General features: G+C 44.2%; 1 protein-coding gene across 2 annotated transcripts; it reads right to left on the reverse strand.

Annotated features, from left to right (window-relative positions):
• Nucleotides 1-2,082: 2,082 nt before the first annotated feature.
• LOC138069338 (small ribosomal subunit protein eS4, X isoform-like) lies at nucleotides 2,083-14,677 on the reverse strand. 2 transcript variants are annotated; one of them, XM_068960593.1, is made up of 2 exons: nucleotides 14,490-14,677; nucleotides 2,083-2,931 (listed from the first exon to the last, which is right to left on the reverse strand). In XM_068960593.1, the coding sequence occupies exon 2, from the start codon at nucleotides 2,927-2,929 to the stop codon at nucleotides 2,138-2,140; it is 792 nt and encodes a 263-aa protein (XP_068816694.1). In that variant the 5' UTR covers nucleotides 2,930-2,931; nucleotides 14,490-14,677; the 3' UTR covers nucleotides 2,083-2,137. The 2 variants fall into 2 exon arrangements, with proteins under 2 accessions (XP_068816694.1, XP_068816693.1); XM_068960592.1 differs by having other exon boundaries at nucleotides 2,083-2,936.
• Nucleotides 14,678-15,094: the final 417 nt, after the last annotated feature.

A 15,094-nucleotide genomic window follows, 5' to 3' on the forward strand; every position in this document is an offset into this window, starting at 1 on the left:
GTTCTACCAGGACTACCAGGAGCCAAGAAACCTGAAGGTACCCACTCACTGATGTAAGAGACAGTTCTTTGATTTCATCATTTTGTGATTTCATCACTTCATTCAGGTCTGTCTGCTCTAGTAGGTGAATTGTTTCCTTCCTCTTCCACTGCAGGAGAAAGGAATGTGCTTGCCCCTCACCCCTCAGGAATCCCTGGCTGGAGTGGGCCAGAGTTGAAAGTGTACCCAGAAAAGCATTTCAGAGGCTAAATCCCAAAGTAGACTCCCCTGTGGATTTTATGAAGAGAAAATCAAGTTCTGGTGTATTCTCAAAGCAGCTTCCCGAGAGCAAAGGTCCCAAGAAGTCAGGAGGAGGAGCCTCCCATCCTTTGTCTAGGAATCAGAGGCCAGCCGCCACTCCGCTCTGGCTAGGCTCCCAGGGACACTGCCTGCAGACTCTGAGTCACTATTAGAAGCCATCGGGCCCCTGGGAGAGCATGCGTGGAACAGCTCTACCCGAGATGGCTTCCCGAACCTGGCATTCCAGCATCCACCTCCTCAGCCAGGCCACTTCTCTCAGTGACACACCTATCTTTCCTGGGCCAAGGACTTGAGCTTGAACGAGTGTATTATCTGGAATATGAGGGTTTGTAGCGCAGCAACTGGAACAGGTGTAGGTAGCTGACTCCCTACCCTGCTTCCTGCTCCTGCACTGGGCTCCCCTCTCCAGCCTCAGAGCTGTGTCACATCCTGACCGCCATACCCTGGTTCAGAACAGAGAGCACTGGATACAGAGTCAGGACCTAGCGCTGCTTCTGAGTGACCTCACTTGTGAAATAGGTGGGCTGGCGTTTGATTTTCTGTAGGAGTCGGATCCTTAAAATGTTCTAAAATTCTAGGAAATGAACTAGAGAAGCTAAAATCATGCTGCTTTGCTCCCCAGAGACAATCAGGGATCTGTGTTCCTGGGGATGCAGGCTGAGCTTCCAAATCATCAGACCAGTTTCTGGGGTTTGGAATCTGGTTGATAGTGAAGGGGTGGGCATCCTTTGTGTAGCCTGCACCAGCACGGTGCAGAATCTGGACTGTCTGGGGCGTACCAGGGTCTGGGACAGGGTAAGGAGAATGGTCATTGCCCCTCACAGGAGCTGCACTCTGCACTGGAGTGGGGAAATGGGGGGGCTTTTCCTTGGCAGTCTTCTCTAGCCTCTCCCCCTTTGTCTTAACTCAAAGACCCTCTGCCTTATTTCGAAGATACCATCCAGCACTTATCAGAGGGACCCCCAAACTCCACCCACTCAGATCTGTCTCCAGATCCTTCCTGACACCCTACTCTCCTTGCCCAACTGGTCTTTGAGTCAGGAAGCCAACAAATATTTAGCCTCTCTGGCCTAGAATTTGACTTGGTGACATTCTCAGAGGTGCTCAAATGCTCTTCTCCTCTGTGATGCCTGCCCTGACCAACACCCTTGCTCCAGCACCTTTCCCTTTTCCCCCACACCAGACATTGTTATTTAATTGTTTATTCCCTCAATGTATATTGAACACTGGCTGCCTACCATCTGCTCTGCTAGGTGCCAGGATAAGGAGAGCAAAACCACACCCAGTTCCTCCCCTTCAGAGGCTGAGGGGCTGGTGGGCTCTTCTTACGTATCCCTTCCTCCGTGCTCCCTTCCCAGCCCCCACTAGCTCTGAGATCAGCTCCCAAGGGCAGCACCTGTGTCTTATACATATCTGTCTCTCAACACACAGCAAGTGCCTGTCATCCAGTAGCCTTCAATATATTACAGATAATGTATGAGTAGCCAGAAAGGAAAACTGCTTTATGCCTGAGGCTGGTCCTAACTCTGCTATAGGGACAAAAGAAGATGGAGAAAGTAACTAAGGCTAGACACTGGGTTAAATCACATGCTGGTGTTGCTAACCTACAGAGTACAATTTGGCCTTATCAAAATTAAAAATTCACTTTTTGACCCAGCAATTCCACTTCTAGGAGCTTATTCCACAGATGGAGGCTCACACATTTGAAATGACACACATACAGTGTTAGTCACAGTACTATTGTTGGCAGCAGATTAGAAACAGCTTTATTTTTTTATGTGCTATTATCTTTAACTAAGTACAAAGACTTTTCCAATCATGTTACACAGAGATCATTTTATCCACTGCTCTGTTTGGCTGCCAGCCTCTTGTCTCTCTCCTCAGCAATGGTAAGGCGAATACCCTTTCCACGGGGAAGAGAGATCCATGGCTTGTTGCCTTTGCCAATAACGAAAATGTTGGAGAGCCGGGTGGCAAAGCTGTTGCCGTTGGCATCTTTCACATGAACTACATCAAAAGAGCCTGGATGTCTCTCCCGGTTGGTAATCACACCAATTCTTCCCAGGTTAGCACCACCAGTCACCATGCACAGGTTACCAGTGTCAAACTTGATGAAATCAGTAATCTTGCCCGTCTCCAGATCAATCTGAATGGTGTCATTCACCTTGATGAGGGGATCAGGGTAACGGATGGTGCGAGCATCATGGGTCACCAGATGAGGGATTCCTTTTGTTCCCACGAAGATCTTTCTCACTTTGCACAACTTATACTTGGCCTCCTCAGGTGTAATACGATGAACAGCAAAGCGACCCTTGGTGTCATAGATTAAACGAAAATTCTCTCCAATCTTATCAATGCTGATGACATCCATAAAACCAGCAGGGTAGGTTACATCAGTGCGGACTTTGCCATCGATCTTAATGAAACGCTGCATGCAAATCTTCTTCACTTCATCTCCTGTTAGGGCATACTTAAGTCTGTTTCTTAGGAAAATGATGAGAGGGAGACATTCCCTCAGCTTGTGCGGACCGGTAGATGGACGAGGGGCAAACACGCCGGTCAGCTTATCCAGCATCCAGTGCTTTGGAGCTGCTACACGTTTCAGGTGCTTCTTGGGACCCCGAGCCATAGCTGCACTGCGCACAAAGAGAGGAAAATAACCTGAATATTCACTGATGGGGCCTAATTTCTAAAAAACATTTTTTTAAAACTGAGGTATAGATGATATACAGTATTATATAAGTTTCAGGTGTACAACACAGTAGCTCACAATTTTTAAAGGTTATATTCCATCTATAGTTATAAAATATTGGTGATATTCGGTTTTGCTACACATTCTTGTAGCATATTTACATTATACATAGTAGTTTGTACTCATTCCCCTATCTTGCCTTTCCCCTCATGGGACCTCGTTTGATACATTATGCTACCCTACATGAAGCAGAATCCTATGTGGTATAAAAAAAAATGAGGAAACTCTATTTGAATATAAATAGGAAAAACTCTAAGATATACTGTTGAGTTTTAGAAAGTGAATGTGCATAGTTCATTATTTTTTATGTAAAAGATGGAAAGATGAGGAAAGAATATATTTAAGTATAATGTATTTTACATATGCACATAAGGGTGCTTCAGGAGGAGGGTCCACAAGGAACAGGTAACAGTGGGTGCTATGGGAGGAAAAATAGGCAAATGAAAAATAAGTGGGGAAAAAACCTTTCCATAGTATCCTAATTTTTTTAATACCGTACTATATAAATGTGTTACACATTAAAAAGACAAAAATGAAGTTAATGTAAAGACTATGGGGCAACATGGGGAAATGAGATTAAGATAGGTGGGAAAAAAAGAAAAAAAAACTGTATTCAGTAGGATCACAACTATGTAAAAAAAATGCACGTTAGAGTTTCCCCGGTGATCTACTGGTTACGAATTCACCTGCCAATGCAAAGGACACGGGTTCGATCCCTGGTCCAGAAGATCCCACAAGCTGTGGAGCAGCTAGGCCCACGTGCCACAACTACTGAGCCCCTAAGCTGCAATGACTGAAAGCCCACACACCTACAGCCTATGCTCTACAATAAGAGAAGCCACCACGAGAGGCCCGAGTACTGCAGCGAAGAATAGCCCGTGTTCGCTGCAACTAGAGAAAGTCCACATACAGCAACGAAGACCAAGCACAGCCAAAAACAAGCAAAAACAAATAAATCTTTTTTAAAAACGCATGTTAAAATTTCCATATGTAGAAGGGATATTCTGGGTAATTTTTATTTCCTATTTGCTAATTTTTTCCATAAATTTCTGTAAATAAACATATTTATTAGAAAAAAATTAGTAACAAAAACAACATATATACTAACAGAATGGAATATTCAGTATAGCTGCAGTTATGAAAAAAACATTGAAAGAAACTGCAAGAAGGGATTTCCCTGGTGATCTAACGGTTAAGACTGCTTTGGCAATGCAGGCTGTGGGGACTGGATCCCTGGTTGGGGAACTAAGATCCCACATGCCATGTAGTACAGTTGAAATTAAATTTTTTTTAAGTGTCTCTTTCTGGGACTTCCCTGATGGCCCAGTGACTAAGATTCCACACTCCCAATGCAGGGTTCCTGGGTTCAATCCCTGGTTAGGGAACTAGATCCCACACACAGCAACTAAGAGTCCAAATAACTCAACCAAAGAGACTGCAGGCCACAATTAAGACCAAGTGCAGCCAAATAAATAAATGAATAAATCCTAAAAAAAAGAAAGTGGGCAAAATGTTCACAGTGGTTGTCTCTGGGTGTGAGATATTAGGTAATGTTTAAAATATTACAATATTTTGTATCACTTTCATGATGGGTGGATGGAAGGAAGGTAGAAAGGAAGGAAAGCCAGGCGAAGAGAATTATTCAAAATAAGTTGTGTTAGGGCAGTAAGGCTATGGATCATTTTTGTTGCTTTGTTCAGCTTTCCAAACATTCCATTATTAGTTTTGCTGTTTTATTAGTGAGAATAAAACTCTCATTGCAGCAGAGTGGGATTCTACTCCCCGAAGTCCTGCTTATTTGCACTGAAGATTGCTACTGGTGACACACTGCTGAGGAAAAAGGGTGAAACATCAGAGACCTAAGTCCTTAAACTGACTTAGCTGGCAAACATTTATGAAGCCCTGACTGCTAGGTTTGCTGTTGGAGGAAAGTATGTATACTTCATGCAGAGATGGAAGGAGAATTCTTAAGGAGGTCTGAGCAGAAAAGCCTTGTAAGATCAGGCCCTGTTAGGCAGTGATCAACTTTGTCAATGGACAAAATTAGGCCTGTGCAAGCAAGGAGTGTAAGATTCATCCATCTAAACACCTCCATTCCAGGACTCAGAGCCCCACTCTTTCCTTGCTGGCTGCAGCCATGCATGGTCTCTCTTGTATCTACCACCTTTATACCAAACCCTCGGGCTGATTATCAAAGCTATGGTTATTAGCTATGATTATCAGTCAAAGCTATGGTTTTTCCAGTAGTCATGTATGGATGTCAGAGTTGGACTATAAAGAAAGCTGAGCACCGAAGAATTGATGCTTTTGAGCTGTGGTGCTGGAGAAGACTCTTGAGGGTCCCTTGGACTGCAAAGAGGTCCAACCAGTCCATCCTAAAGGAAATCTGTCCTGAATATTCACTGGAAGGACTGATGCTGAAGCTGAAGCTCCAATCCTTTGGCCACCTGATACAAAGAACTGACTCATTTGAAAAGACCCTGATGCTGGGAAAGACTGAAGGCGGGAGAAGGGGCTGACAGAGGATGAGATGGTTGGATGGCATCACCGACTCAATTGACATGAGTTTGAATAAACTCCCGGAGTTGGTGATGGACAGGGAGCCTGGTGTGCTGTAGTCCATGGGGTTGCAAAGAGTCGGACACACCTGAGTGACTGAACTGAACTGAAGGGTTCAACTCTCACTGGTCCTCACCTGTCTTGCCATGATGAGCACATGTCCACTCATGATCTTGGAGGAAGGACACTGTTTAGTATTACTAAGCAAACAGCTCAAGAAAGGTTTTGGTCATCCTAACTCAGACACCTGGGTTCTGATTCTGCTATTAACCACCTATGAGACCTTGGACAAGTAACTCCACCTTTATGAGCCTGTCTCATCTGTAAAATGGGGAAAATCTTCATGATAATGAATAATATTTGCCCTGACCACCTCTCGGAGTTTTGGTGAGGATCAGGTGATACGGTGTTTATGAAAAGCACTTTAGGACCTCCCTGTTGGTCCAGTGGTTAAGAATCCACCTGCCAAGTGCAGCTGACACACATCTGACCCCTGGTCCGGGAAGATCCCACATGTTGCAGGGCAACTAAGCCCATGCGCCACAACTATGGAGCCCACGTGCCCTAGAGACCATGCTCAGCAACAAGAGAAGCCAGGACAATGAGAAGTCCCCGAACTGCAATGAAGACCTAGTGCAGCCAAAAATAAATAATTAAAAAAAAAATCACTTTAAATGTATAAAGGATATCCAGCTGATTGATACACAACATGTAGTATATTAAATACAATGGAATACTATTTAATCTTTATGCTAAGCGAAAGAAGCCAGAGGCCACATATCATATGCTTCCACTTACAATAAATATCCAGAACAGGCAAATGCACAAAGGCAGAAGGCAGATTAGTGGTTGCTGGCAGCTGGGGGTTAGGAACAAATGGACAGTGACTACTTAATAGGTACAGGGTTTCTTCTGAGGTGAGGAAACTCGGGAACTAGACAGTGGTGTTGGCTGCAGAACATTGTTGAGTGTACTACATACCACTGAGTTGCATACTTTAAATGGTTAAAATGATTTTATATGTTCTTTACTACAATTTAAAAAACAGTATAAATGATGGTTCAAATCTGAGATTATTATGATTATTTCTAGGCATTAGATGTTCAGAATTTCAGAGTTCTTCATCTGTACTAGGGAAGAGCAAGAAGTGACCAGAAAAAAAGAAGGAAATCCCTCTCAGGAAGAGGACAGAGCCCCAGGGACGTGAACCCTTGGCCCAGAAGTGTGACCACTGGAGAAAACCAGAATGCCAAGGCCAGAGTAGCACACTGACCTGTTCTCTTATAACCATCTGTGTTGACCCACTCTTTAACTGGTTGGCTATGTGATTCCTCCAGGAAGATTTAATTCCCATCCTCTTGCTCCCAAACTGTTTCCCAGCAAGACTAGAAGAGCATGTTCTGGTTCTTGCCCTGGAGGCAAAGGGCAACTTCTCAGACCTAAAGGGGCCCTAACCTGATTTAGCTCCTGGGTGACCTCACACCCATAGAAGCTGGGTTTCAAAGCTGAAGAGATTCTTAGATGAAGACTTTTTGATAACAATGGTGTGATGTTTTGATGACGATGTTGTGACATCATTGAGAGCAGCAATTCATTCACAGGACACTCAGAACACTCAGATGTACAAAGACATTATTTTTCTTCCCCTCATTTAATTTGTCTCATGAGTCCACACCTCATGGAGTGGGAACTGAGAAGGAAGGGGACAACTTGTCCATTAGGCATCTTGGTCTGCCTCCATTTCAACTGCACTTTACAGATAAATATTCAGTCACCTCATTAAAATGACCATTTCTCTCTTCTCCTCCTCCCATGTACCTTGGGGAGGGTCAGTTCTCAGTCTTGCAATCTATCCTCTCTGCCAAGGTTTCCTAAACTTCTAGGACAAGAGTAACTGGGCACCAGCTTAAATAAACATCCCTTCAGAGGCTCCTACCCTTGGAGATTCCTAGCCATCAAGTAATTTGGGATGTGACCCAGGAATCTGAGTCTTGTTCTCTCTCGAGAAATTACAGAAATACTGCTCTGTGCCATATACTAAGTTCTCTGTAGCCTGGATTAAGTAACCTCCTTAACGATCAAGTCCTCCAGGCTGACATAAAGGAGTGGGAGCTTAAAACATTTATAAAATCATTTCTTTCTCCCCATAACCTGGCTTTCAAGATCACTGTCTTACAAGGAGGTCCCCACCATCATCAAAAAAGGGAAACTTGTTAATTGAAGGAGTGCCATGACTTTTTTGTACAAATTTGTATCTGTTCCTCTTTAGACACTCCAGAAATGTACTGATTCTGGCCTGAGGAGTCCCAGGGGTCACATGATTAATAGAGCTACACTTTCAAAAATATATTTTAAAATCCCCATCCCTAACAACAATATCTACCATTCATCAAGAACTTACTATGTACAAGGTGGTGTGCTGCATGCCCTCGTGGTTTGCCTTCTTTGATCTTCAGAACTTTATACTGTAACTATCCCCAGTTTACAGATAAGGAAACTGGTGTATAGAGGTTAAACAACTTACTCAGGGTCACACTGCTAATAGTGGAAGAGACAGGATTTGAACTAATGTTTCAGAGAAGGCGATGGCATCCCACTCCAGTACTCTTGCCTGGAAAATCCCATTGATGGAGGAGCCTGGTGGGCTGCAGTCCACGGGGTCGCGAAGAGTTGGACACAACTAAGTGACTTCACTTTCACTTTGGGTAATTCTGAGGGTTCTTTTTAATCACTAAGATACTCCTTTCCTATTTGAGTTTGAGGCCTCTTGGAAACTGATCCAATCATCCTATTTTACCTGTGTGGAGAATCGGGATGAGAGAGGGAAAGTGACTTGCCCAAGGACACGGTGCTAGGCAGCAGCAAGGCTGGGAATGGACCTCAGGCCTGGAACTCCTGATCCAGAGCCCCTTCCCTCAAGCTCCGTGCCTCTGTTCCCGCATTTGACGTGCAACACGCATAGTTCAGTAATTGCCATTGTACAGTGTTGAACCACATGAGGAGAGTGAGTGTCTTCATGGAACTGAGATCTGCCTGACAGTTCCATAATTTCTGTTATGTTCTTAAAATGAGAGGGGCCTATCCAAGAGCTTCAGTGCTATTTCGCTGTGCATTTTCTATTCACTGATTTCTAAAGTGCACATCTACTGGTTCCAGAAATCTGGTGATTTTTAGAAAAAGGTATAGTCAGTGGCCCCATCAGGGTAGCTCTGGACTCATAAAGGCCTGTTTCACCTTTGCAAGGTGTGAAGCCCTGAGGCAGGGAACTCCTTTGAGGTTGTGAGTAACTGAAGTGAGAAAACTTTTGACCTCTAGCCACAGGATCTTTGTCCCAGCACATTCCACAACCTGGAAGGGGAGCTCTGACTTCCAAGTGGAGGAAGAAAGGGAGTTCACACTTACTGAATGGCTGTGATGAGGCACGAGTTAGGTAATTCCCACCCTTGCCCAGCAAGGCTGTGCTATTATTCCCATTTTACAGATGAAGAAATCAAGGGTCAAAGATGGTAATTTGCCTGAGGTCTCACAGGTTTTATATTAGCTGACCTAGAACTTGGACTATTGTACTCTGGGGTCTCTATGTAGGACACCATGGACCCATCTAGGGTGAAGTGACACCTGCAGATGTCATCAGGGCCTGCAGGTCTCACCATCTGCTGCCAGACATAACTCTCCCCCTCCTCCCTCTTCTTGATCCTCCTCTGGGCTGCCAGTTCCTCATAATGTGCTACTCTCAGCTGGCCATGCTTACCCCATCTCAGATTTCATTTTCTGGCCAGGAGTTAGCAGCCTGAATGAGGAGCTGCTCTAGCGGTTAGTCACTACATGCCCACCCACTCTTTCTGGGGGACTCTTTACCTCAAAACTGCAGCTGTCTTCCTTGAGATGGACACCTGACCAAAGTTAGTTTAGGTGTAATTAGCCCAGATGCTTGTCCTTTGTGGGACCTTACTTAGCAAAGAGGAGCTGTTTTGATCAGATGTTTTTTCAAGAAATGGAAACTGGGCACTGAATCAGTAACAGCACTTGAATTATAAAGATTGAGATTAGAAAGGGGACTACAAAGTGGGGAAGGGTTATGATGAACCACTTCTGAAATGAGACTATATAATGAGGAAAGAATATAGTACACGTGCAGAGAGTGGTAGAAATTACAAACATACATATGTCTGTATATATAAAATCTGTATTTGTTTATATATTATGTATACATATATTTTACATATGTAAAAACAGCTGCAGTTTCCATGCTGTATAGCAGTTTCTGTTCTGGGGTTCCTATAAGCCCCTGTGTCGCTTCATTAAATCCTCCTTTCCTGAAGTAAATTGAACGGGTTCTTTTTTCCTTCCTTGAAACCAAAGAAGTTTTGTTTAGAGCAGGAACAGACTTAAAATAATTTACAAGGTTTAACTTCCTTAAAACTGGCAAAGGACACCTCTGGGTTAAGAGCTCCCAGGTGGCTCCAAGCCACATGGAACAACTTTTAAGCTGTGAGTAGAAAGTAGTCACATTGTTTTCCAGTTATATATTGCTGTGAATGATACCATCCCAAACTTAGAGACAGCTTAAAACCATCACTCTTTGGCTTATTAAATTCATAATTTGGATTATTTGCAGGATCAGCAGGGACAGCTTGTTTCTGCTCCACCTGGTCTCAACTAGGGTGGCTTGAAGGCTAGGGCTGGACTCGCCTGAAAGCTCATTTGCTCACTCATTTATCCACAAAGCTGGAGATTAGTGCTGGCTGCTAAATGGGAGCCTCAGCTGGGGTTCTATCAGACACCTACATGGAGCCTTTCCCTGTGGTTTCTCCCCATCCTTGTGGCATAGTGATTAAGGTTCCAAGAACAAGCATTCCGAGAGGTGGAAGCTATATCATCTTTTTATAACCCTGGAAGTTACAGAGCACCATGGACATACTCAGATTCAAGAGGGGAAAGCCTACATGATGTCAACATTACATAGTAAGAAGAACGTGCCGGATGTACTGTACCATGGTGCTCATTTTCAGAAAATAAAATCTGTCAGATATAGCTAATGAGCTATATATATTAGGAGGATGGAGAAAGCCTGTGACCCATATTCAGACAAATGCACATTAAATCAGCAGCAGATTAAGAGCTTCAATAAAACTGCTGCTGCAGTGAGACAGGATTATAATAAGCAGAAAGAGGTATAAAATACAGCATGTGGAAACATTTAATATTAGGGCAAACAGCACAGAAGATCTCAGTAACCCCGGGGAGTCTCACTACCTAAAAGCACACTAATGTTGAACTCACCAGTTAAGAAGGCAGGGGGATGGGGTGATATACTTTGCAATGATTTATACCAAAAATCATTAAAATGTTTTGGTTTTTAAGTGGATAACTTCAGTAACAGATTAACTTTCTTCTGGGATGTCAGATAAATATCACTACAGTATCCTATAATTATTTTATGCTTTATCTTTCAGTAAGAGCAATCTACCTTATAATACTCTTGGAGATACTCCATTATCTCCTAGCCTTCACTGCTATGCAAGACAAGTCTGCTGTTATCCACAGTTCCTTTTTAAGTCATCTGTTTTACTTCCCTGGTTGCATTTTTGGATAGGATTTTTTGTCTTTGGTGTACTGTATTTGCTTTTACATTTATGTTTACCTGTGGAATTACAAAAATTCCGCTCAGTTAAATATTGTTCTCCAATCTGATGATACATGCTGCATAATAAAGAATTTATCTGGTCTTTGTCCTAGGTTCTGGGAAGGGAGCTTCTGAACCCTTCCTGACTTTCCTGAGAGATAGGGTGTCTCTGTTAACCATGGTGGGGCTCTCAGATCACACCTGAATTTATGTTAATGAGTGCCTCAGGATGGGGGTTGGTTACATCAGAAAGACCAATAATGTGATTAAAGGATTGGGGATTTGAGTCATGTGATATTAGCCCAACTTTCTCCAGGAAGAGGAGGGTGGCTGGAGACTGAATTCAGTCAATCATGCAGATATAATGAAATCCCAATGAAACTCTGAACACTCAAAGTTTGGTTGAGTCTTCCAGATGAATAGATCAGTGTCCTGTGAAGGTGACACATTGGATTCCTCAAGGAGGGGCTTGGGAGGCTCATGCTTAGGGCTCTCCCAGACCTCCTCCTGTATGTCTCTTTATTTGGCTGATTTTGACTTGAATCCTTTGTAACAAAACTAATCATAAAGCCTAGCACTTTCCCAAGTTCTAGAAATCATCTTAGCAAATCAAGAAACCTGAAAAGGTCATGGGAACCCCTGAATTTGTAGGTCAGAAGCAAGCAGGGCCTGGGAACCCTTGAACCTGCAGCTGGTATAGGTGGAACAGGGCAGTCTTATTAGGGACTGTACCCTTAACCTATGGAGGCTGCACTAACTCTGGGTTACTGACAGAATTGCACCACAGTATTATACACAGATTTCTTCACTCTGGAGAAATTTCAGTGTTAGACACACATGCTCAGTAAGCACTACACAGGATTATTGAAAAACCTGTAATGATTCCCTATTACCTTTTGTTTCAAGAGGAGAAAACTGTGGTCCCTCTTTCTGACATCAAAGACATGCCACTAACTACAGGAGAAAAAAAAGTCATACCTTTAACATCAAAATAAAACAGTATGAAACAGGCAGTGTGGTAGCTGGCATTACTATTCCTTTAGTGTCAATTACTGGTGCTCTGTCCACATTTCCTTAAATCTCTTCTCAGGTTCTGTTCCCTCTCCTGACTTCTGCGTGACTTTGTTTCTAAGAGCCATGCACCCGTGATTCTTTTCGAAGGACTGGTCCAGGGCTACTGAACTGCTTCATCCATATTCAGAAAGCAAAACGTGCCCTTAGAGCAGTCCTTAACTGATGACTCACAGCTGTGGAAATATGAAAGTCCAGCTCTCCTGCCTTGAGTTGGGATAAACTCTGGGTATAATTTATACCCAGAACCCCCTTTGGATAAGGCTCAGCCCAGGACTTGGCCTGAAATTATACCCTTACTTAGCTTTGCCTCCTTCCCTGTCCTGCTCCTCCACTCCTTTTCTGGATTCTCCTAGGAACACTTCCTTAATAGAGCACTCTAATCCCTGACTCAGGGTCTGCTTCTGGGAACCTAACCTAAAACAGTTCCCAGTTATTCACTACCCAGAAGGTTGCCACGTGACTTGCAGCGCCTAGGGAGAGGGGGATTCTATTTCTCAGCCCCCCCAGTCAAGCTTGGCCACGTGATATGCTTTGACCAGTGGAATGTGACAAGAAGTATGCCACGTATTACTTGAATCTTAAGAATCACTGCATGGTGCTAGAATTGTTTTTTTTTCTCTGGGGCCAAGATAGGAGCTGCTCCTTCAGCCTGGGTTCCAGAATAAGATGTGTGAAGCAGAATCACATCTGACACATAGGCAACATGTAAAAATGTGAGCAAGAATAAACCGTCTTTACTGTAAAACACCGAAATTTGGAAGTTATTACTGCAGCATAACCTAACATATATAATACAGACAGTGTAGTTAAAATCATGTTTTCTTGAGTTAAGATAGCTTGAGGTCAAAGCCAAACTCTGCCACTTACTATCTGTATAACCTCAGCCAAGTTACTCAGCCTCTCTAAGCCTCAATTTCTCCATCTGTAAAATAGGGATGGCAATGATATCTATGCCATAAGGTTGCTGTGGGGATCAAATGAGTTAACACATATAAAGTACTTCAAATAGTGCTGATAAATGCTTAACACTAACTAAAGTGAACTATTAATTATGAACTGTGACAGCACATCCCCAAGTTTTCAATGTTTTCTCCCACAACCACTGAACTTGTTGGTTGCCTCCCCAGCATCCATTCTACTCTTTCCTCAGTCTCAGTGTTTGGGGATCTATGTGGTTCTGAACTGATTTCACTTGGCCTAAGATAAATCAAACAACCAACAGCATTCCCCTAAACTGGATCCCAGGAGGGCAAGGAGGGAAGCCAATTTCCATAGTGTAAATACTCCCTCCATGGCCAATTTCAAGCTACCAATGGTTTAACAACTCTCTTGCAAAATCCTTGAATATTTAACAATCTCCTGGAGAGCCAGCTCCCATATGCCACCCCTCTAGCCATAATACATAAGTATAAGCTACAATCAGTGAAAATCTCAGGGTTTCTGAAACACAAAATATAAAAGCTTTCCAAGAATTTCTTGGTGGTCCAGTGGTTAGGATACCCTGCTTCCACTGCAGGCAGTGTGGGTTCGATCCCTGGTCTGGGAACTAAGATCCTGCACGACACACCCCTCCCCCTAGCCGCCCCAAAAAGAAAAAAAAGCTTTCTAAAATGCATTAGGTTGAACATATGAAACTGCCAACATTTAACTAGTTTTGATTTATATAAAAGGTAACTTCATATGATTCAGCCTAATAGATCAAATACATAGAAAGATATGGAAGAAGAAAGAGGAGGAAGGAATAAAGGATGGGAGGAGGAAGACGCCACCGGAAGCACATCTGAAGAATGACCACGTGGAACTTAAAAACTGATGTTCATCCTTCACTCCACAACGGGTATTAAATATAACTTTGGACAATTACCTTCTTCATTATTTAATTGCACACACTCTGGGAAGTATCATATTATACCATACGAGCTTATCTAATACCTCCATTCTTCCAACTTTGTTTTCATTGCACTAACCGATGATTCCCTCCCTTTCCAGCAAGTGCGAGAAATTCAGAAAGGTCTGAGGAGAGATTTCTGGTATCTTTCGACAGGTTTCGGGGGAAACGCACGGTATTCGTTATCCCGCGGCCCTTTTTCTCGTCATAAATTCTCTCGCGCCAAGTCTGGGAGTCAGGGGCCTAAGCCGGTATGGCTCCTTCCCTTCTTGGAGCTTGAGGTAACTCACCTGCGCGGTGGGGATTAGAAGGTCCCTCAGAGGCTGGCCGTATCGATTAAAGGAGAAAACAGACGTGCTGGGTACGGCGCTTGGTAGGAGCCGGCGAGTTGGACAATATAAACTCCACGCGGCTTTCTAAGGGCAGCCCCCAGCAGGCGAGGGAAGAGACTGCTCCGGTAACGGCGCGCGCAACCGACTCAGCCGCTTCCCCGTGGCCTCTGCGGTGGGCGTGGCCCCGCTTCCCAGAATGCCTCGCAGGCGGGTCCGGAAGTGCGGGCCCGGAAGTGCGAGTCCGGACGGGGCGAGGTCTGGCAATGGGACCCCATCCTCTTCCTCACTGCGGAAGTGGCCGCGGTGCTCTTGGCTTCCTGCCACCGCCTAACGCCCACCCCACACAAGCAACATCTACAGTGGACGCTGCACAACCGCCGCTGATACACCTCCGCACACAACACCCTCTGGTTTCTCTCCACACAGGAATCACACCGCCATACGTGGGAGAGAGCGCAGCTTCTCAGCCTGCGCAGAGCACCATGCACTGCATCTACACGGGAACGGCACGTCTGAACCCCTACACCGGGTGCAGACCTGCCAGGGTACACCCAGCCTTCACT

The sequence above is a fragment of the Capricornis sumatraensis genome, chromosome 22 (assembly GCF_032405125.1).
Source record: "Capricornis sumatraensis isolate serow.1 chromosome 22, serow.2, whole genome shotgun sequence".
NCBI classification, from domain to species: domain Eukaryota; kingdom Metazoa; phylum Chordata; class Mammalia; order Artiodactyla; family Bovidae; genus Capricornis; species Capricornis sumatraensis.

What these genes read in the sequence shown, in the direction of transcription:
- LOC138069338 (XM_068960593.1), bottom strand. Translation starts at nt 2,929, where the DNA reads ATGGCTCGGGGTCCCAAGAAGCACCTGAAACGTGTAGCAGCTCCAAAG.